Here is a 21,929-nt window from a genome sequence, read left to right as displayed (position 1 = left end):
TAACAATAACACAGGAGACACTTGGCAGCACCGTCACCTTGCTCAGAAGTGGTGAGAAGTTTAAGAGACACACTTTAACTAGCTCAGCTCACGCTGATTTAATTCCCAGCTGCCCCAGAACAGAGTGTCAAAGCTCTCCTGCAGTCAGGATCAATCCTGGCCCAATTGGCCTGCAGCAAGAGGCTGAATGGGAGCATCAGCAGATCCAGAGGAGGACTGGAGCAGTAGGGATTCCTCAGCCCTCACTGATAATTGCTCTGTGATTGCACAGCTGCCACTCCCTGCACAGGCAAAATGGCACAGGCCAACCTCTCCAGTCAATTCCCCAAGTTCTTTTCCTCCATGTAACACTTGGCTGCTGCCCTAAGGGAGAGCTGAGCCAAACCTGCCTGATCTGAGCCCCTGCTCAAGTTGTGCCCAGCTTCTCTGTTACCCCTGCAAGAAACCAGGGCTTCAAATGGTACCAAATTTGGGGTTGTTTCCATGCTTTCTTACCTGTGTTGAGAAGGCTTGAATGTTGATCACCTCAAGGTGGGAGAATGACTCTTGGTCACTGACCTTCAAGGAAAACTGTCCTTTCCTAAACAGGTCCCCAGCAAGGCAAAATACAGGATAATATAAATTAATGAAGTACTCTTCTAGGACTCAGCAATGATAAGCACATTATATATTCAGCAGAAGTGACTGGCTCAGTGACAGAAGCTTTAGCTCAAGTTTCCTTCAATTACATTTTTATAGTATTTTTTCCTGAAGATTCACAACAGTCACAACAGACAATAAAGCACCTTTAGCTGTGTGATAATATACCCTCATCTCCCTTTGAGTAATATCAGATGGCATCCCCAAGATAAAGCGCCAATTCTAAATGCTGCTAAAGAAAAACCTCACTTCTCTGGCTTCAGGACCTGCCAGGAATTTTTCTTCCCATTTACTTTTCAGTGATGCCACCCCAAACACCTTGAGGTTTAAAGTAACAGTATAAATAATAAATAGAGTGATATTTGGTAATAAAGCAGCTTTGTTTCTCAAGACAAGATGCTGACATTTCATGGTGACTATCAGGTAGACTAAAAAAAAATAAGCAGGATACAGGAAATACAGGAACATATGCCTGAAGTCTGGTGAGCACCAGCTAACCCTTGGCATCAGGACACCCTGAAAGTCTTCTTCAGATCTGATTTAGATGGAAAACCTCCCTGATTTAAACAGCCAGAAATTTACAACAGTTCCACCCATGTCACTCTGGTGCCAAGGCTTTATGGTGATGCAAATCAAGTGTGAGATTTGGCAGGGTGGCTGGCTTATTGCCTGGCTGCAGGAAAAATCTGCAACACCCTTGCAGTGTGAACTTTGCCAGCTACTAATCACCACTAATTATTCCAGGGTACTAACAGAGCTGACCCTGGAGGCAAACAAGGAATGGCTGAAGGCAAACTATGCCGGAGAGCACAGCAGTGACATCGCTTGAGCATCCACCTAACAATGTCAACAAACTATGGTAACAATCAGATTAATACGCCAGTTTTAACTCTCAGCTGAGTGCCCTGAGGATGGGACATATCCCTGCACCGCAAAAGCACAGAAGGTTTGGGATCGGGTCACAGTGAGCTCTTCCACCACGAACTGAGAAGTTTTGCAGCACCAGTTACACCACGGTACAGTGCAAGAAGCTGCAAGTCGATTTAGCAGCAGTGGGAAGTGTGCCTCTCCGTAGGAATGCTTCCAAGGGAAAAGGAAATACCCGTTCTCAAGATACAGCAATTTTTCTGTGAGGCACGAGCACAGTAAAGAAGCCTCCCCGAGTCACCTGGGCTCCTGTGTGCCGTGCACGAAGCGCACCCTCCTGTCCCGCAGGTCCGCGCAGCCGAAGCGCTGCCCGGGGCTCAGCGGCGCCTCCCGCCCGGCCCGCAGCATCACCAGCCGGCCGCTGGAGGGAATGTTGTCCAGCTGGAACTGCGGCTGGCGCCAGGAACCGGCCGGATCACAGCCCAGCAGGGCCGGGGCTAGGGGCTGCACCCCGCCAATGCCCACCGTCAGGGTGCTGCTCACACGGGAGCTCCGGGGATGCCTGCTGCCTGAAGGGAAAGGGGGAGAGCTGTCACTGCAGGGACCACCACGGGCTGTGCTGGCATCGTGCCTGCCAGCACTGGTTTTGGGTGGCCTGCTCATTCCTGACCCAGGTGAACTGCAAGCCATCCCAATCCCCACCACGACTTGGGCAAATGACTTCCCACCTTGATTTCCCTGTCACAGAACTGAAAGCCAGCTGCAGACAGACTAGTAAATCTTCATTTAGAATAAAGAATGGATAAGTAACCACTCAGTTTGATTCAGGAAGGGATTTCCCCCAAGACATTTTGTCACTGGCTTTACACCGATAATAAATGGTGTTGTCTCTTGAGAAGCACTCACCTTCTTCACACTCTCTGGTCCGTGGATTGCCATAGAAACCCTGGCCACAGGCAGAAACACAGATCTTACTCTTCAGAAACGTGCTGCTGTCACAGAGGTGGCACAGGCTGCCACTGTCACACTCCAGGCATCCAGGAGGACAAGCTGCATGGGATGGAAAGTACAACCCCACTGAGACAAAACCAGTCTCAGTCTCAAAACCAGCACAGCCACTGGCACGCAGAGCTGTCCCCAGGCTCAGAGCAGAAACACCACTATGTGTGTCTTACCTACCTGACAAAAAGAGTCAAAACAGTGGGCAAAGAGCTATGATAAAAGTTGGCAAGCAGTTCCTTCCTCATTTGCCCACCGTGCCTGCACCAAGCTCATGGTGCTCACCTGTGCACTGGCGCTGTGCCTCGTCTGCGTGGTATCCCTGCCCACATTTGGGAACACAGGCACTGCCCAGGAGGAAGAACGGGGCTGGGCAGAGGCTGCACTTGTCTGCTTGGTGACACTGAAGGCAGGGCTGGTCACACCCTGAAGAGACACAGGCAAAGAGTTCAGCATGGCAGCTCCTGGGAGACAAGCAGGGAATATGCTGGAGGGAATGCTCCATGAAAACTCACTCTGGCACGTGTCTGATTCCCGGTAGAAAGCTGGAGGGCACTGTTCCACACAAGCTCCTTCGTGGAGAACGTGGCCCTCCATGCACTGCAGGCAGTCAGTCCTCTGGGGACCTTTGCAGGCGTTACAGCTCCAGTCACACTCTGGAAGAAAACAGAAATCAGTTCAGGGCAGCCCTTTCTGGGGTGCTCACCCTGCACAAGGGCTTCGCACTTGGGGTCTACAAGCTGTGGGAAAACATCACTTATTTCCATCATGGAACACTCTGCTGGGGAGTTCTGGAAATATTTCAAGTCATGTGTCTTTTAAATCCCTCCAAACTGCTGTTTCTGCAGCCATCCGCTGATGCAGGATTTAGTAAGACAGAGAGAGAGACAGGTAAGTACAGAAGGCCAGATAAGCCCCTGCAAAGAGACTTAGCCTGGCAAGCTCACTCCTTATCAGCTGACCCGTGACTAAATGAATTGCTGGACCTGACCCCTGAAAACTTTGCTGGCTCAGTTACAAAATCATTTACAAGAGAGCGATTTGCAATCATCTTGTTCCACTGAAAGGCTCAAGTATGTGACAGCAGGCTGCCCAAAAAGCAAAAAAAACCTGCAGAAACCTCGCAAGCAACCTGTCACTGAACAATTTTCCCCTTCCTGCACCCTTTTTAAAGCAGGCCACCTGCACAGCTCCCGCTGCCATCTAACGGATTCTTAGCCAAGGTCACTTGCATTTATTCCTTTTTCTCTTTCCTTTTTTTTTCTCCCTTGATACCAGGAAGGCATTTTTCACCTTTGCAAGTGTTGGTGGAAAAGTCCAGGTAATACTGCTGAGCACAGCGGTCGTACTGGCACTCCCCAAAGAGCAGGACCTTGGCTGCATCTCTGCACGACGTGCAGCCGGCGGCTGAGTCGCAGCTCCGGCACTGGCTGCTGCAAGCTGTGGGAACACAAGGAAAAACAGGCTCATTCCTCACTCTGGTTATCCTGCAGCCTTGCTACCCCTCTTATCCTCTGTGGACACTCCAGGGGTTTTGCTTGTTTTGCTCCTTTTCGCAATCTCCAAAGTGTAAAAAGCCTTGTTCCATTTGGAGTAGGCTGGAATGTCCCCTCACGCTGCTTCTTACTTTCCTCTGGACAGGTCAGGGCAAAACATGGACCCTGAATCCAAAACCCCAAATAAGAGCTTTCCCTGCCTGTGTTTTTTTTTTTTAATTTCCTTTTTCATACAACTGAAACACACAAATTTGGAGAGCAGAGTAGACTGCTGCAATCCTTGGTGGGACCAAAGGCCCATTTAATTTCACTTAACGTTTGTACCTTTTTATCTGCGCACAGTGTGAAATTCTGGAGCTGCAGGGAGCAAAAAAGATGCCAGGAAAAAAAATAATTCAGGGATTTACTGAATCTAGGATCAAAGTCCAGAGGTTCAGAATATTTCAACTCACCTCTTTGATGTCCAGGAACTAAACTTTGCAGGAAGCTGTACTAACAGTTTGGGTGATAAATACTGACAGGTTCATTCAAAACACAGTTTTATAACCAAAAATCCTCCAAAGTAAATGTGAAAATACCCATGTTGCTCTCCCTGAAGCAGGAACACAGTGTTTTTCAAAACAGTACTCTAAAAAATGTCACAGAAGGTCTGCATTTTATTGATCTACAAATGATTTCTAGCAAAATATTTACTTAAAGAATCGAGCAGCTGCTTTTAGGTGCTCTGGTGCCACTCTGATTTTTCTTTACTTAAGAACACTACATGAAAAAATTATTTTTTTCAAGTGCTCCAAAGAACCAACTATTAAAAATACAGTAAAACATTCTACATGAGGTCTACATCTGTGGGAATCTGGCTACCTATGGAGGCATGCCAGAAGAGTAAGCAAAAACTGTATCTGGAAGCAAACCTGTCTGCTTATTTTATCAGCACGACTGCCTATCTGCATTTTTAAGCCCGTTAAGCTTCTCACTGTTCGTGGGCCAGGATGTCTTTGAGTTTAAAAATATCTCTCAGGGCTACGTGCACTCAGCATCTCTCTGAACCTCATTCCACCCTGAGTTCCTCAAAAGTGCAAAGAGACTAAAATAAACATTGAAAAGGGACCAGATTTTCTCAGCCTGGCAGCCAACCTCCGATTAAACAATCTTCATTCCCTCCAAGTGGCAGTTTCCCAGCAGCCTGGGACAATTTGTATCTCCCTGGCTTATCAGCACCACTTGAAAAGGCACAAGTGACACTTGGAATGACAAAAATCCAACACACTTGGCCTTGAGCCCCCTGCTCCAAGGATTACAAACACTTCTTAAAAAGCCATTTGCAATAAGGAGATTAGAGTAGATAAATTGGCTTGCAAAAAAAAAAAAAAAAATCTATTTGAGCCCCTGAACCAAATTCAGGAAGGGTGCAGGCCTCATGAACTTTCCCAGTCTAGGCTGATATCCTGAGGCAGGAGCTATCAACAGGAAAGCTTTCATTAGAAAGGGACATGTTCATTAGGAAGGGAGATAATTTGGTGCAGCAAGCAAGAAGAGAATCCCTACTGCTGGAGAAAACCGAGTATTTTATTGAGCTTGTAAGAAGGCAGCCAGAACTTTTTTTTTTAATTCCTATTTTTTTATTACTTTCCCTTTTTTTTTATTATTGTTATTATTGAATGCCCTTTTTCATTTTTTTTCCACAACAGAAGAATGGTACAAGTATTTCCTTGAACTTATGTAAGGTGTCTCCATTTCTGCTGATCAGATGGAAATAATAGTTTCAGGAGAACCATCTATTTCAACAACAGGCAGGTAAAGCTGACAACCACTTCAGTTTCCTCCTACAGGACCTCATCAGTGACAAAATTTGGTCTAGGTAGGATGACACTGATACCTGGACTCAGTGCAACAGAGTTATTTTATCATAAATTGGGATAATTTGAATCAGGGTAACACAGGAATTCACTAATCTGAGTGTTCAGGTTCACAGTGACCAAACCACATCAGCATTCACTCACTTTTAGGTATGTGTATTATAGTGGGACAATTCAAGCAGGGCTTTTTCCAGTTTTTTGTATCTTTGGGCCATATAATTTTGAATTTTAGAACATCAAGCCAAATAATTTTTGAGAGGAATAACCCAAGGTCAGAGTGAACACAAAATAATAAAGGAAAAGAGAGGCCCTGAGAGATGCATAAAGGATACCAATAGTGGGATAAAACATAGCCTAACACCAGATCAATTCCACCAGATCATTAGGATCAGCTCAGGTCTGTGTCTACGAAGCTGTGCCTCAACTCTCCTGGGGTTTCCCATGAGGAGAAATGGACATAAAAGCTCCAGTGCAGCTTCCATGGCATGTACTGGCAGGCAGTGCAGTGGGGAGGGGGTCTGCCTTAGTAAGGACTCATTAAAACTGGTCTCAACTTGCCAAGTTTTCATCAAGTCCAGGATCCATCACAGGGAAACCTACACAAATGCTCCTGCAGATTTTTACAGCAGGACACAAAGCCTCTTGTCTTTTGAGGTCAATAACAAAACTGCAACTGTTTTGAAATTTCAGCCCTGCTCTAGGCTCTGCTCCTGAGGCAGCTCATCACCTCTGTCAACTCACATCACATTTTTAGGCACCTGAACCCTTTTTTTTCCCAGGCAACAGCCACGGTGAGCAAAGAAGCAAGAAAAGCCAGGTTGGACAAGGCACTGTGGGAAGGAGAGGGGGCTGGGGGAGAGGCACTCACGTCTGCAGGTGTTGCTGTCATCCCTGTAGTAGCCCAGGGAGCAGAGCCGAGCACACGCGCCCGTGTGGGACAGCACCAGGCTGGCACTGCAGGATGAGCAGGACAAGGGACCCTCGCCAGTGCAGCTCTTACAGGAAGGGTGGCACGCTGCAGGGACAGCAAAAACAAGGCTTCTGATCAAGGAAAAACAGGTCTCAGGGCAAGTGTCACAAGCTTCAGCAGAAACACTCTGAGACTGGGAGCAGGGGTGGTGAGCACCAGAAGCTCCTGCCAAGTCTAAGCCCTCAGTGGTGCACAGTGCCCCCCACCCAAGAAAGGATCCTCTCCTTTCTTTCTTTTTACCCTCTTCTCTTCAGCCTTTCCTTCTTAAGAAAAACCCTTGCAGGATGTGGCCAGGACCTGTCTAACAGAGAAGAGTGAAAAAAGGGCTAGCACATACCTCCCCCTCATGCTTTCTCCCAGCTAGATTCAGGTTAGATCCTCTGTGTCTGTGCAGGAGCCATCCAGTGCTTTTCTGACAGCTCCACACTTCCCTGAAGATTCACATCCATCCCTTCAGCAGGAATTGCACTGATGGAGACCAGACCACCTCCATGCACCCTCTCCACATTTCCCTCGTGACTTTTCAGGCTCATTTCTTAGTCTGACCAAAGGGATTTAAAATATCACAGGGGCTGAGGCAAATGTACCCTATTACTTTCTCCAGAGAGGTTACGTACAAAATGATTAATCTGTTTTACTTCTTGACAGGCCTTTATTTAAAGATTGATGCCATCATTACACCTATCATGATAGGTGTAAAATTAATCATGAGAAAGAGGGGGCAAAGGGATCAGAAGCTGTGCTGGGGATCTTACAAGGCAGAACAAAATATCCTACAGGCTGTGACACAGTCTGAAAAATGCACAACTCCTTTTAAATCAAACCTTCAAACCAAAGGGAAGAAATGTTATCCCTAGGCTTACACTGCCAGGAAGGCAAAACCTCTCTCAGGGGCCTTTCCAATCAAGTGACACAGAGTATGTTTCATAGCTCTGAGATCTCATTTGTCAAAACCAGGTAAATAAACACACAGCTCCCAGAATGCTGGAGAGAAGCTTTGAAATATTACCTGCCCTGAACTAGATTAGGAAATGCCACTTCCTGCAAAAGGAGCATCTCCATTGTGCTGAATTTCTGCTCTGGGTTCTTTTCTCTCAAACTGAAGTGCAATACCCTCTGCTCAGCTTGGAGCTTTACCACTTCTCTGTCAGGCTCAGAACAAGAAAAGGAATCTGCTTCCTTCTAAGAGCCCAGGGAGTAGAAAGCAGCTCAGACAATGACTGGAACATGAAACCACATCAACAACAACAAGTGGAGGAGATGCAGGCACATGTCAGAAAATGAAATGTGCCCTGGGTGCTGCATCCATTGCACCAGCCTAGAAAGCTGAATGGAATTGGCTTTCTGTTTTGGGAGCTGCTACAAGCCATCACCTTCAGGGCCATTATTGCACCAAGACAAGCCTCAGCAACAGACCTTAGGCTGCAAAACATCCTGAAAAAACTCCTACAAGCACAAAAACAAAACTGCTCCAGCGCAGCGTCCTGCCAGCTGGACAAAGCCTCTCCACTGGACAGGAGCCACTTGGTGGGACTCGTCCCAGGGGTGCAGGCAGCTCCCTGCAGCTCCCCGAGGTTTCTGCAGGAGGCACTCACGTTTGCAGGCTCCGTGCTCGGCATAGTGTCCCGGGGGGCAGCGGGGCAGGCAGTGATCCCCCAGCAGCAGGTGCCGCCCGTGCTGGCACCTGAGGCACACGCTGCCGCTGTCCCGCAGGTCGGCCACGCACCGCTGGCACAGGGGGTGGCAGTCTGCAGGGAACAAGGGACACTGAGCACGGAGGGACAGCACAGAGCACGGCTGAGAACGGCAGCAGGGCAGCAGGGATGGAACTTGGAGAGCAAATCCCCCCACCCGAAACTCCCGCGTCCTTTCCTCTTGCCTCCTCATCTTGTGCTCTTCCTGAGCACCACAGCATTTTCACTTTCCCTCTGTATCCCTCCTGCCCCACAGAAGCATCCTCTTTCCATCCTTAAGTGAGCTTAAGGGAAAGTTTTGCACAAAGCCAGCTCAAAGTTTTGCACAAAGTTTTGCACAAAGCCAAGCCCTTTCTCTGATGCTGAGTGCCTCTGCCTAAGGCTCCTCTTTAGCCCCACTGGAGGCCTCAGGCACCCACCTCCCTCTGCTCCCACCATGGCAAAACGAGGAGCAGGACCTGGACAGCAGCATGACCTTCTCCTGTAGTTCCTGCTGCTCCCATTTTCCCACACAAACCAGCCATCCACACCCTGAAACAGCCACAGCAGCCCTCCAAGCCAGGCCAAGAGTGGCATCAGAGTGCCTCAAAACCTTTTCCTTTTTCCATTTCTCCCCAGCAGGACGCAAGCTTGCGTCTCCTGACCTCTGCCTGAACTTAGGTGCTTCACAAGGTTTGACAACAAGGCTTTTGTGTGCACAAAGGTGCAGTGTAAGGCAACCTGGAAGCCAAATTAATCCTCATTATGGTAATCGAGAAAATTATAAAGGAAATGACAACTGTCTTGAAAGATATGTAACAATGAGGCTTGATTGGAGTGCCTGGCCTCTTGTCAGATTTCTGCTGCAGGTTCACCTTTCTGTCTTTTGTCTCCTGTGACAGCACTACTACAGGTTGTCAGGCAATCTAGATTTACAAGCTGAGCACAGGCTCACATGGGAGCCTGGAGGAATTCTGCATCCACAGCTGCAGGAGCCTGGCCCCAGCTGACATCTCCTGCATGTCACACACAGGAGACTCTCACCCCTCACTGCTGCAAAAGCCCAGAAGCAGCCCAGAAACTGATCCAGTCCTGACTGCAGGCAGGAATCCAAGCTTCTTACAGAGCTGCCTCCTTTAGCTCCTGCTTTTACAGGGTGCAGAACCCATGGAGTTTCTGCCCTGTGCTCTCAGCCTTGGAGCTAGGAAACGACCAGCCAGAGTTGGGGTACAGAGGTGGAGTCCCTGGAGCCAGAAAGGATCACATGCAGCCCACCTTAGGGAGCAAGGACTGGGAGATCATCCCAAAGGCCCTGAGTACCTGTGATTTGTATGGGCTGGAGGTGGGGTGATGAGGTTTATGTACTTATAACCAATAAAATTACCAAAAATCCAATTAGCTTTTTGTACTTCCACATTTACCTGGTAATATGTTGACTCTCCTTACTGCTAAAATAATACTCCTCCAGTTGAATCTCTTGCTAGAGCCCCTGGTCTCTAATAAAGAGCTTTGGCAGGGTATAATGAGTAACAAATCCGCTCAAAAGGTTTCATACACAGAGCATAAAAATGAGGCTGAGAAAATGCAGGGTATCCACACAGTCAGTATCTGCAGCAAAAACCCAGATTCTCACAAACTAACACTCAAAAATCCAAGTATCTACAAAACTCAGTGCTGCTGCAGCAGAGTTTTCCCTTCACAAGCCTCTATTTTTGCTCCAGCGAGTGGCAAGAGTTTTCTCAGTTACTGTTTTAGGATGAATCAGCCCCATCACTCTCTTGTTCCTTTGCAAGCCTGGAGATCAAAGCACACACAGCACCAACAAAAAACCCAGGGCTGCTGCTCATGGTGAATTTCAGGGACATTGGGGAGTGAGTGAGAGAGCGAGGGAAGAACTAAAGGGCTTTGTTTAGGGAGAGATGATTTCACTTTTTCACAGCAGGCTCCCTTTGAAGCCAGGACTAACAGAAGGGGGATGTTTTACTTGTGCTTCTCAGTCATTCCCCAGCCCTTCTTGTTTCCTGCTTCTGCCTTATCCCTGTCAGTCCTGCCTCCAGCTCAGCCAGCGGGCACAGCCTGTGGGATTTGGGTTTTCTGGAGCCTTCACATCTCCAGCTGGCTGCAGGTCAGTGCCACACTAGTTAGTTAAATCCCTTAGATCCCTTCCAACTGAATTCTTAGGAATTCTGTCACCCCTTAGTTGGTAGTCCCAATGCCTCCCTCCTCATCTTTCTGAGACTGCTGACTTTCCTCCCACTCTCCAAGCAAAATGTTTCCCTCCTCCCCTGCCAGCTGACTCTGATTTCCCTCTTCCTCACCTCTATGCAAAAAAAACCCCCATCACCAATCTTCCTGTGAAGCTACTTCCATTGCAAAGCAGAATGGAAGTACTTACATGGATTTCCGGAGTTACTTGACTTCCACACCCTCTTAGCAAATAAAGCAAGAAAACTGTGCCCTTCCTATATGGAAATTATCTGTTACAGGTTGTTCTAAGACAAAAGAGGCTCTTGGGGAGACACAACCATCTCTGAAGTGTTTGTGAATGCTGACAAAGGAAACCAGTGGCATTTCTGCCTCTCAGCTCCACCACTTGCTGAGCATATATTGTTGAAACACATCATCCCTCTTAGGGGCTCTCCAGGAAATTATTTCCTGATGCAAGTTTTGTGCTGTGCTCTAAGGTGAGACCTGAGGTTTACAACAGAGCATGACTTAAAATCAGCACTGAAAACACCACACACTTTATAGTCACCTCAATGGGCAAAAAAGCCTCTGGTCTTACAGTAATTCCAGAAAGCAAGTCAGTGTGGTTGGTTTAGAAGGATATGCAACACTGACCAGGATCTTTGGCTTGCTTTGGTTGTTGGAATGTTTTTCTTGTGTCTCTTTTCCAAGACCTGAGAGGGAATCTGTCATTGAAAGAAGCCAAGTGAATTCCTGGTGAAGTGACACCAGGTTTGCAGGGATCTGCCTGCTCTGGGAGAGTCTCCCCAGGCAGTGTGAGGTGCGACACCCAGCTGGAAGGTCCCTGGCACAAAGGAGCCCAGAGCAAAGCAGGGAAAGGGTTTTCCCTCCTCTGTCAGCTCAGCTGCAGGCTCTGTAGGAGGCTGCAGAGCAGTGAGGGAGTGGAGCTGAGCCCCTCTTGCTCCAGCTCTCTGTGATGATATCAGTGTCTCTCTAAACGGACAGCAACAGCTCATTAATTTTACAAGGAGCTGAGGATATTTCTTGTTGTCAGAGTGTCCCTTCTGGAATTTTAAGAGCAAGGCAGCAAAGCTTGTTACAGGCCCCCTCCTGAGCGAGCTCTTCTGGTTTAGCTTTGAAGGTTTTCCCAACTGCACACAGGCTAAGAAAGCAAGGGCCTGAGGAACACAGGGAGTGGGAGCTCCCTTGCAGCTGGAGTTAAAACCAGGCTGAGATGGATTCTCTATCAGCTGGGGTGCACAGTTTTCTTCCACACTAGTCCCTCTGCCCTTCCATGCAGTCAGGAAAAGCCAGGGAAGCTTCCAGATAAACAGGGAAACCTCAAATCAGAAAAGCAAGGGCAGGACAAGGCTTTCAGCAGTGATTGGGATTTTCAGAGTGCTGATTGCAAAGTTTCCTGAAGCTGAGGTCAAGCTGAGCAAGAGGGAGAGGGACATCTGGGAACTGGGAAAACAAACACCACAGAAGCTGTGAGATCCAACGGGGGATGGCTCAAGTCTCAAGCACATTCCTGTACATTTGGGCTATAAAGTGAAATTAATCAATTGAGCACTCTCAGGGGAGAATTGGCACAAATTTGCCAATTTGCCAATTGCTCAATTTGTGCCCAAAACAGAGCTCAGGGACTCATTGATTTTCTGAAAGTTGAGGACATTTTATCTTTCCTCTGCTTAAATGTAAAATGCTTATTTGATTAACTGCTGAAAACAAGACCTTTTTTTGTTCCTATTAACAAGGCAAATGTTCAAATCCTCATTCAGGTAACAGTCACAATAACACCATTAATTCCCAGGCAATGGTTTGGAGTGACAGTTGCTTTTCTCCAGCCTCTGTGAAAGATTTCCCCCTCCAGGTCCATAAAGGATGGCAGGTGACTGTGATGCACAGCAGGCCCTATAAGCCATAACACAATTCTGCCTGCAGGGTGGGGAATTAAAGATAAATGGGAAGATAATTGTAAAAATATATTGCTTTGGGAGGTGAAGGAAAAAGCTTTGTTAGATTCTGTTGCAAATCATATCTTATGAGGGTGTCAGGAGTTTTAATGTGCTCTTTTATGGGACAGCTGCTCTTTAACTGGTAATTAATAACTTGCAAGGGCAAATTCAGCATTTCAATGAGTGCTAAATGAGAAGATTGAGTGAAACTTAACAACCTGGATGTGGAGCACTTTACCTCCAGGAGAACTGGCCACAAACATCCTTTCCTTAAACACCAGACATAAATTTAGCACAAAGAGCAACACACTTCAGACTGCAGATCCTGGGCCAGAGCACAACTTTTTGGTCAAGGTGAAAAACCTCAGTTATGTTGCTCTGCAAGGGTTCTCACAGTTTCTGCGGGACAAAGAAACACCTGGACACTGCAGGTTCCCATGCCACAAGGAATGCCCTCCACACTGCTTCTAGTTCCTGGGACATCTCCCTGATGATCACTGGGATTGGGGAGCAGGAGAACTGGTCGATGACACCAAACAAAGGGATAATGAAAGAATAAATCCTCCTCAGAAAGAGTGCTGACTGATGATAAATGGCACTAGGTTTTCCCAATACAATTCACAGGGGAAGGCCACTTTTCCACAGGACTTCTTTCATAGGAATCATAATGCAAATTAATGGGGAAATAAGGTGGAAGAAATACAGAACTCTCACATGCCAGGACATTAGTAAGTACCACTGTATCCCCCAAAATTGTACAGGACAGAGACACCTCTTTACACTGAAATGCTGAATTATTTCCAGTTTGCAGTTATCTGGCTCTATCTTGATTCCCCAGCCTGAATTCCTAAGGAGCTGTACAGTACTTTTAGGATAGTTTCCTGCTCCTCACACACTTTCTTTTCCTGCTCTTTTTGTCCCTGCAGACAAAACAGTCACTGTTGTTTAAAAGGGAGATGAAGAAATGGTTCATAGAATTAAGCTGTGGAGAGCAAGTCTTTCATTTAAAAACATCCAGGACATAGATGTTCAGCAGAGAAGGCTCTGTGAAGGGAAATCATATTAAACTGAGAACAATAGCCTCTCAATGGATATATTTATTACTCCTAATGCATTTTTCCCTTTTCTTAGGATTCCTTATCTCATTTGGAACTGTTCAGCCTGGATTAAGCCTCACACACCGTAGCTTTTTCTGATAAAGAAAAAAGAAAAGGCTTGATAAAGCTCAGAAATGGTTGGAGCAGTTCCCAGGATATGTTTATACGTGTCTGTGGGACGGATTAAAAGCGATTTTTCTTTTTAAACAGATAAATGCAATCAGTGGTTTCAGATGATGGGCTTAAGTGCAGGCAGTGAGCACCCACACAGCACAACCCCCATCCAGAAATCCTATTACCTCCCAAAAATCCACACAGCAACTCTTGCTGCGCCAGCTTTTCTTTAGGGCCCCATCAGCTGCTTCTTTGGATCACAAATTCCAACTTAGCTCCTTCTCCTGAAGCTCTGAGCAGGACCCAAGCAGCTTTGCTGGCAGTGTGCAGCAGCAGTTCAATGGCACAGACAGCTCATGCCCCAGCAGCTGCCCTGACTCACCCACACAGTAGCCCACCAGGTTGAGGTACTGCTCCTCCTTGCAGCCTGTCCTGCACCTGCCACCATCCAGAGTGGCATGGGGGTGGCAGGTGGAGCATTCCCAGTCAGAGGGGCCATGGCATGTCTTGCAGGATGGGTGACAGGCTGAGGGAGAGAATCAACACTCCTGGTTAGGCTACTGGTGAACCCTCTCCCCTCCCTTTCCAAAAACCAGCTCCCACCATCATTTGTTCCCACAAAACATGGGCACAAAGTGGTCTCATGGCACCAGGGACTGCAGGGTTGTGGCTTGGAAGGCTCATTTTGAATAAACAAGGTGAGAAATGGGTTGTCAGTGATTTGTTCCCTGCATTAATCAAGGTATAGATCAAGACACAACATAAAAGAGAGAGAGAGATGGGTTGGCCCTGTTATTCCTCCCTCCAGCATATGCTTGTGCATATAAAAAACCAGAGTGGGACGCACAGGGGAGATAAATTAAACTTCTCTCGGGACTCTGTCAACATCACTGTGGTGCTTGATATGCATGAGAGGAAAACTGGGGAATGGTTTTTCCACCAAGCCCTCCCAAACTGAAACCTCTGAAGCAGGAATGCCCTGCCAGCTCATTAGCCACTTCTGTCTGCCAAAAGCTCAACAAAGACATGGCAGAGAAAGTGGCTTAAGAGCACTCAAAAATATTTCATGGGCTGCTTTTGTATCCTCCCAGCTTTAATGACAGATGTCAGATTTCCATGCTACAGATCTGAGGGAGATAAAAACACTACGGCTACCAGTCAGTAAAAAATTCTTAAAAGCTACTTTCAAAGTTCTTTAGGAATAAAAGGACACAGCTTGCAAGACGGCACTTTCCTGACACCAAAATTTTGTTTCTAAGACATTTTTATAAGCCTGAAACGGCATAAAGCAGCACTCAGCAGTTACCTCAGCTCTAAGGTGACAGTGCACACCTCAGAACTGATGAATCTTTACAATGGCCTGCCAAATAAATCTATTTATAGAGTTGGTCCTTGGCTGAATAAATTAAATAAATAGAGCAATGGACTTTTTAGGAAAGGTTTTTCTCTCTAAATCTGAGGCTTTGCCAAATAAAAGCATTTTATGTTTTTGGTGTTGTCCATTAAAGAGTTTTTTTCCACAGCACACAAGCTAGGAACACCACCCTGAAATCAAGCACAAAATATCTTCAGGGAAACAGCCCTGAGGAGAAAAACTTATTGCAATTTATGATTCCACGTGCATGTCTGTTGCCCTAGTTTTTTAAGATTTTCTAAGCCTTCTGATGTTTACATTCTTGAAACGAACTTTCTCACACACTTTATGTAAATAACTTATTGTTTTGCATTCTTTTATGGAGAAGAAATTCTTTTATGGAGACTGCTGGTTTGTCCAGTGCCATTGGAGAGGTGGCACTGTCATCCCCCAATCCACTGTCACTTTTAGAAATCTATAAATGTTGGAGTAAGAAATTCAACTTCCCTCTTTTTAACCCTGGAGAGCCGCGTGTCCGCGCCGTTTCATTTCACACGCTATAGCGGCAGACGTTCTCTCTCCCATTAGGAGGAGATTCCATTCCCTGAAATCGGACTGAAAATACCTAAACACCCTCAGAGGAATTACAGCCTCTGTAACTGCAGGTGCACTCACGGGAGCAGCGGTTCCTGTGGCTGAAGAGCCCCTCAGGACACGAGGGGAGGCACCTGCCCTGCAGCAGCACGCGAGGAGCCGGGCAGGCTGTGCAGTCCTGGGAGGAATTCCCCACGCAGCCTGCACAGGAGGAGTGGCACTCTGCAGCACAGGGAGACACAGCAACACACAGAAAGCCACGTTAATTCCGCCTTATTTCGCCCCTTACTGCCTCAAAATATGCTTGGGAGAGGTAGGAAGGAGAGCAAAGTAGAGAGCAGTTCCTTAAGATAAGGGGCAAGCAGAGACAGCTGCAGATTTGATATGTCTTTGCACCCACTGAAATGCAAAGCTGAGCTGCCCAACACCATGTGAAGCTCTTGTCCTCCCTGGAAGAGCTCTGGGGTTCTGCAAACTCACCAGCTGCTGAAGTCACCTTCTGTTATCACCCTGCAGCCACTCCAGGCAGGGTTTCCTATCACTGCACAGTTATCATCCATTCTGGAGCAAACACCCACAGAGGTGGACTGGCCACCTGCAACAAACACTCACCACAAGGATGGCCCAGCAAGAAGGAGGAGAGCAGTTAAAAACTGCATTTCTTTCCTGGAACTGGCCCTAAACCAAACCATCTTCAGCCAAGCCATCTGATTAAATAAATACATAAACTCACTAGCCAAAAACCTCACACTTATTAGAGTGGCTGGAGGCTACAGGTTCTACTGTGTGTGTTGAACGCAGACCTCTGGACTCTGGGGAGACAAGACACAGGGCTGGACAGAGCAAATTAATGAAATAAAGTAATTTATACAACGACACAGGGCTGGACAGAGCAAATTAAATGAAATAAAGTAATTTATACAACTACACAGGGCTGGACAGAGGAAATTAAATGAAACAAAGTAATTTATACAATTACACTTAGCTGGCAGCCAGGGAGATCTTTAGGGCTCCCTTCCAACCCAGGCCATTCTATGACTCTACAAAACCAGCATTTTGCCCTATGTATATGTATATGATTATGTATTATGTATATATATATATAAGTATACAAACATACTTCTGTTCTGCACAATGTTGTGAGTTTGCTTTTCAAAGCACTATAAACCAAAAAACCTGGATTTTAAATTACGTCCACTTTTACAGATAGTTTTTTCCTAACAGGAAGAAACAGTCACCTGTAGAGTTGTTACTATTGCTATTACTACTACTTTACTTCAGTCACTATCTCTCTGACTGGTGGGATACCACACATATCCCCAGTGTACATCCCATCACCCCCTTTTCCAAAGTCCAGCCTTCATGGAAAAGCTTCCTAGTTGGTATTTCAGGAGAGTGGCTGAAATGGCAGTTGTGCTGCAGGGCATGTAGCAGAAGAGCTTCCTCAAAAGAAAAGACTGCTGTGGGATGTCTTGACCTGCTCCAAGGGCTAAGAAGGAGAAAGCTCAGTCTTTTTTGAAAAGGATTTAAGGGTTGATCCTGCTTCAAAGTAAGTCAGTGCTAAAAATCACATACTCAGCTTCAATGGAAAGGAGCTGAGCTGTGCAGGCTTGAACACAGGCATTCAAAAAGAAAGTACCTGAGTCCTTTAGTCAGGAGACTTATGTAGATTACATTTTCCCTCAAAAGCACTAGGATGTGTCATTTTGAAAGTTACAGAGTTTAAACAATCATGACAGTCAGGAGGCAAGCACAGGGCTATACAAATCAAATGCTCTACAAGCTCCCCCATAACACCCAAACCCCAGGGCTCTGACCAGCTCCTCTCACCTCTGCAGACTCCTGTGCTGTCCACATGGAAATGGGATGGGCAGAGGGGCAGGCAAAGGCCATGGAGAGCTCCTTCCCCAGGCAGGTGAGGCTGCAGGACATCCTGGGGTGCCCGGCACTGCAGGCACTGCGCGGACCCCGGGCCGGTGCAGGAGCGGCAGGATGGGTGGCAACCTGGGCACAGGGGGACAGAGCCATCAGAGCCACAGCTTTCCCAGGGAGAAGGGCATGGACAGCTTCCCAGAGACCCAACAGACAAGTCTCAGCAGCATGTGGTCCTGCTCTCTACAACAGAACAGGATTTGAGAAAAACACTTTGACATTGCTCCCCCCCACCTCCAAGGAGCAGCTCTTTTCCTGAGCAAAGCTGGTGAACAAATAATAAACTGCAGCCCTGGGCCACAGACAGCCAATTCTCTTTAATTTCTGGAACTGCTACAGTGAGCTCAATCTCATTAGGAGGGACAGCAAGAAATGACAGGAGAAAAGCCCTTCATGTGAAGGGCTCACACAAAACAGAAATTCACCTTTCCAATTTTCTCTTTTCCCACTACTGCAAAGATGACCTCAGTCTTTGCAAATCAGCCAGATATGTGTGGAATTTCATATCACAAATATGTGGAATTTCATATCAGGTATATGTGGAGTTTCATACCAGGTATATGTGGAATTTCACCCACCTCTTAAATCGTGTTGAAAAAAACCTGGGAGCAATGTACATTTATTTCAGCAATGTACACAGAGAAGGGAAAAAAAAATAGTCCCAGAAATCACTAAATCCTGGGGGTGTGAAATCAGAAAGTATGTGGGAAAATTCACTTTTTTTCAAAGCAGAAAACAATCAGCAGTAAAGGCAGGAATCAAGCATTGACTGGTTCAGCACAGGATACAGGAAAAACAAAACTTGGTTTACAGCAGCTGGGGAACTTATCCAAAGTGCAGAGCTTACCCTTGCAGATGCTGTGATCCTGGTAAAAGCCCTCTCCACAGCTTTCCAGGCACTGGCCCTGGCGTAGGGCCAGAGGGAAGGAACAGGAGGTGCAGTGAGTGGCCAGAGGTCCCTGGCATGTGGAGCATGAAGCGTGACAAGCTGACAGAGAAACAGAGCACACAGAGCTGAAAATTCCCATTTCCACTCCTTCAGAGTGGTGCTGCTGCTGACTACAGCCTTCTCCAGCTGCAGAAAACTCCCAGCTGGAGTCAGACTCAGCTAGGTGAACTAATGAGAGCAGAAGTGCCCATGTATTAATAAGTACTACCAGTAATTACTCTCACTCACACGATGTTTTGAATGTGTACCTCAGCATGTTTGGCAAGGAAGAGAGGTTATTTGAGACAATCCATCACAAGGGAACCAAAGAAAACAACCAAAAAAAGTCAAATTCCCTGTCCCCACTCCCATTTCTGCGCTCTCAAAATTCCTTCCCCATGACTGAGGAAGAGCAGACAACACAAGGAGGATGCCCCGAGAGCTTAGAAAAGGTCAAAAATACCCCTCTTACCTGCAAAAATACCCCTCTTACCTGTACACCTTCCAGTGCTGCTGGGGAAATGTCCGTGTGGGCACTGAGGGAGGCACTCCCCCTGGTGCAGCAGCTTCCCTGCAGCACAGCTCACACACCTGCCTGCCTCTGGAGAGCACCTCTCACAGAACTGGCCACAAGCTGCCACGAGAAGAAGAACAGCAAAGCCATCAGCCTCTCCCCATGGATAGAAAGCACCCCATACATTTTCACAAGCAGCAGTTACCAGACCGTTCAGGAAGGAAGGGGGGGGGGGAAAGGTGATTTTAAAAAATGGTAATTTTCCCCCTCCACCTTCTCTTCAAAGTGGGAAAATGCAGCTGAACTCCAGCATGATAATTTTTCTTATCAATTCCTGTGGTCCATACATTGTCCTAGGCAATCAGCTCTGAAGTGAACTGACCTGATGTCCATGGAACTCTGGCTTTCCTAAGGCAATATGCTGCTGGAGTTTTAGAAGAGTCAAGCATTTTACTTAACCAATTTCTGTTTCTTTTCACTAGACAAAGCAGCTCTCCAGCTGGGTATCAAAATGTATGGGTTTTGGTAGAAGGTGAAAGATCTGACTCTCAGAGGCTTCAAGAAACAACTGTGGGATTTTGAGAAACCACTGGCAATAAGAACCAAACCTAAGCTAAATTTCCTTTTCAGCCTAAATTATTTTCAGCTGTAAGATTTCAAGCCTGCACAATTAAAACATAGGTGAATAAAGCTGCCTGGTACAAACACTGACCAAAATGAAGGGGAATCTGGTCCTTGAGAATAAGCACAAACAGCAACAATTTTGCCACCATGTTCCAGCTTTTAAGCTCTCTCTATTGAGCTGTAGCCCAGACACACCTGTGTGAGCCACACACCTGAAGCCCAACAAGCCCTGACTGACCATGGACAGTCCTCCCAAGCAGCTGGAGGTGGCTGCCAACAGCAATCCAGATTGGACTGGAATCCATGTGGCAAATGCCAGGTTCCTTATCTGAGATCTTTTTCTCTCCCTTTCAGGATCTGTTTGACTTATGTCTTTTAATCCCCTCTAGCCACCTCTTCTCCCTTTTTCCCAGCAAACCTTCCCATCTCCCAAGGCACATCTGCTGTGCAGGTATTAGTTACTGTGATGCTGAATTATAATTAAATTTACAGAAAGCTGCTGGCAAAGGCCATTTTTCTTTCCACAGACAAATGGATTTGTCAAGCCCTCAGAAAGAGCCCAGTTTTTCAAGCTGTTCAGCAAGGAAAAACCCCTCAAACCTTACAGCATCTGATTAGTGCAAATGAATTAATAATCTCACAAACAAACAGCAGCTTCCCTCATCCCCTATGAATGCTCAGGGTGCAGATGGCTTGTCAGACATGAATAAAGCCCCAGCTGCTGCACAGCAAAATGAAATATTGATTGCTGCTTGCGCAGAGCACTCCTCTCACAGGTATTTACCAGTGCAGACACCATCCTTTGGGAAGAACCCCTGGGCACAGCTGGCCAGGCAGAGCCCAGCTTGGAGCACGTGTGATGGGTCCCTGCAGGACAGGCAGTGGCTCTCAGCAGCTCCCCAGCACGAGGAGCAGGACTCATGGCAGGCTGCAGGGGAGAGAAGCGCAGGATTAGCCAACAACCCCCTCCAAGCAGCTCCTTCCAGCCCAGGGCCTGCAACACTGCCCTTCCTCTCAGGCGTGCTCAGCCTTTCACTGCTACAGAAGATGAAAAATAACCAACACAACCCACTGCTGCTCTGAGGTTGGAATCTTTCATCCAAGCCATCCCAGCAGGATAACTCCCCGCTGTGTTTTGTACGTTTTGGAATATGGCAGCAGCACAGAGCAGAGAAGATGGTGCAGCTGTTCCCACCCCAGGAGGAGTGCTGGAACACTCTAAAGTCCCTGGAGCACAAAGGGAAATAGGAAGAGATCCCATCAGAGGCTCCTTAAAACTCAGATGCTCGGGGTGGCTGCTGACAGTAACTGAGCTCCAGGCACAAGCACAGAATTGTGCTGCAGGGCTGCAGTCAAGGTTTGGCAGAAAGCAAAGCAAGCCAGCCTGCTTCTAGAAACAACTCCTGCTGTCCTTTCAGGTGCAGAAGGAACTGACTTATGAGGAAACCTCATGTGCTCAGCCTGAGTAATTCCTGGGGAAAATATGGGACACAGACTCCTATCAAATCCTGTGCTACCAGTGTTGCAGGAACAGCGCAAATTACAATTCTTGAAGCTGTTAAGGTTGTTTGGTTTTTTATTTTCCTCAATTACACCCAAATATGTTCCAATGCTTGTGCTCCCAGTCTGTGGCAGGTGGGAGAAAAGGGAACTTCTTGATGTTTGTCCTGCCAACACTGCCCTGAAGTTGCAGCCACCCAAGAAAAACTCATGTGTGAGCAGCATCAGCGCAATGCAGGGACGTGCAGGCACAGCAGCAGCTCATCCACAGCACTGAGAGCACATTATACATGAGTCCTATGGCACAGAGGGGCACAGCATCCCATCCCAGGGGATTTCCCTGCTGCCCTAGGCAGGGGAGAGCTATCAGCTCCATCTCCCACAGAGGGAACTGAACACCTGGGGTTAGAACAGGGAGTGTTCAGGCGGCAAGACACAGGACATTTGAGCTCATGCCCTTGGTCCTTGGGCATTCTGGATGCTCCTTCTCCACACTTCCACCCTGGTTTATTTTCCCTTTCCTTGTCCTGATTAGCTGCTTGCTCTCGTCCTTCTCACCCTCCTGCATCTTCTTTCCCTGCACCTCCTTCCTGATCTTTCCAGAATGCTGTGGCTCCTCTGGTTCCT

At 47.2% G+C, this 21,929-nt stretch overlaps 1 protein-coding gene across 1 annotated transcript in view; it reads right to left on the bottom strand.

Moving 5' to 3' along the window:
* The window catches only part of FRAS1 (Fraser extracellular matrix complex subunit 1), a 105,746-nt gene that overhangs the window by 34,565 nt on the left and 49,252 nt on the right, over positions 1-21,929 (bottom strand). The window contains exons 14-27 of the mRNA XM_063158094.1: positions 20,587-20,730; positions 19,158-19,298; positions 18,584-18,724; positions 17,635-17,808; positions 15,886-16,026; positions 14,239-14,382; positions 8,423-8,575; positions 6,726-6,872; positions 3,799-3,945; positions 3,021-3,161; positions 2,791-2,931; positions 2,413-2,556; positions 1,808-2,075; positions 496-580 (exon numbers count right to left, since the gene is read on the bottom strand). Of these exons, the coding sequence (XP_063014164.1) occupies positions 496-580; positions 1,808-2,075; positions 2,413-2,556; positions 2,791-2,931; positions 3,021-3,161; positions 3,799-3,945; positions 6,726-6,872; positions 8,423-8,575; positions 14,239-14,382; positions 15,886-16,026; positions 17,635-17,808; positions 18,584-18,724; positions 19,158-19,298; positions 20,587-20,730 (2,111 nt within the window). The remainder of the gene's footprint in view (positions 1-495; positions 581-1,807; positions 2,076-2,412; positions 2,557-2,790; positions 2,932-3,020; positions 3,162-3,798; positions 3,946-6,725; positions 6,873-8,422; positions 8,576-14,238; positions 14,383-15,885; positions 16,027-17,634; positions 17,809-18,583; positions 18,725-19,157; positions 19,299-20,586; positions 20,731-21,929) is intronic.

Source organism: Melospiza melodia, chromosome 5 (genome assembly GCF_035770615.1).
Source record: "Melospiza melodia melodia isolate bMelMel2 chromosome 5, bMelMel2.pri, whole genome shotgun sequence".
NCBI lineage: Eukaryota > Metazoa > Chordata > Aves > Passeriformes > Passerellidae > Melospiza > Melospiza melodia.
This window is presented reverse-complemented; position numbering and strand designations above follow the sequence as displayed.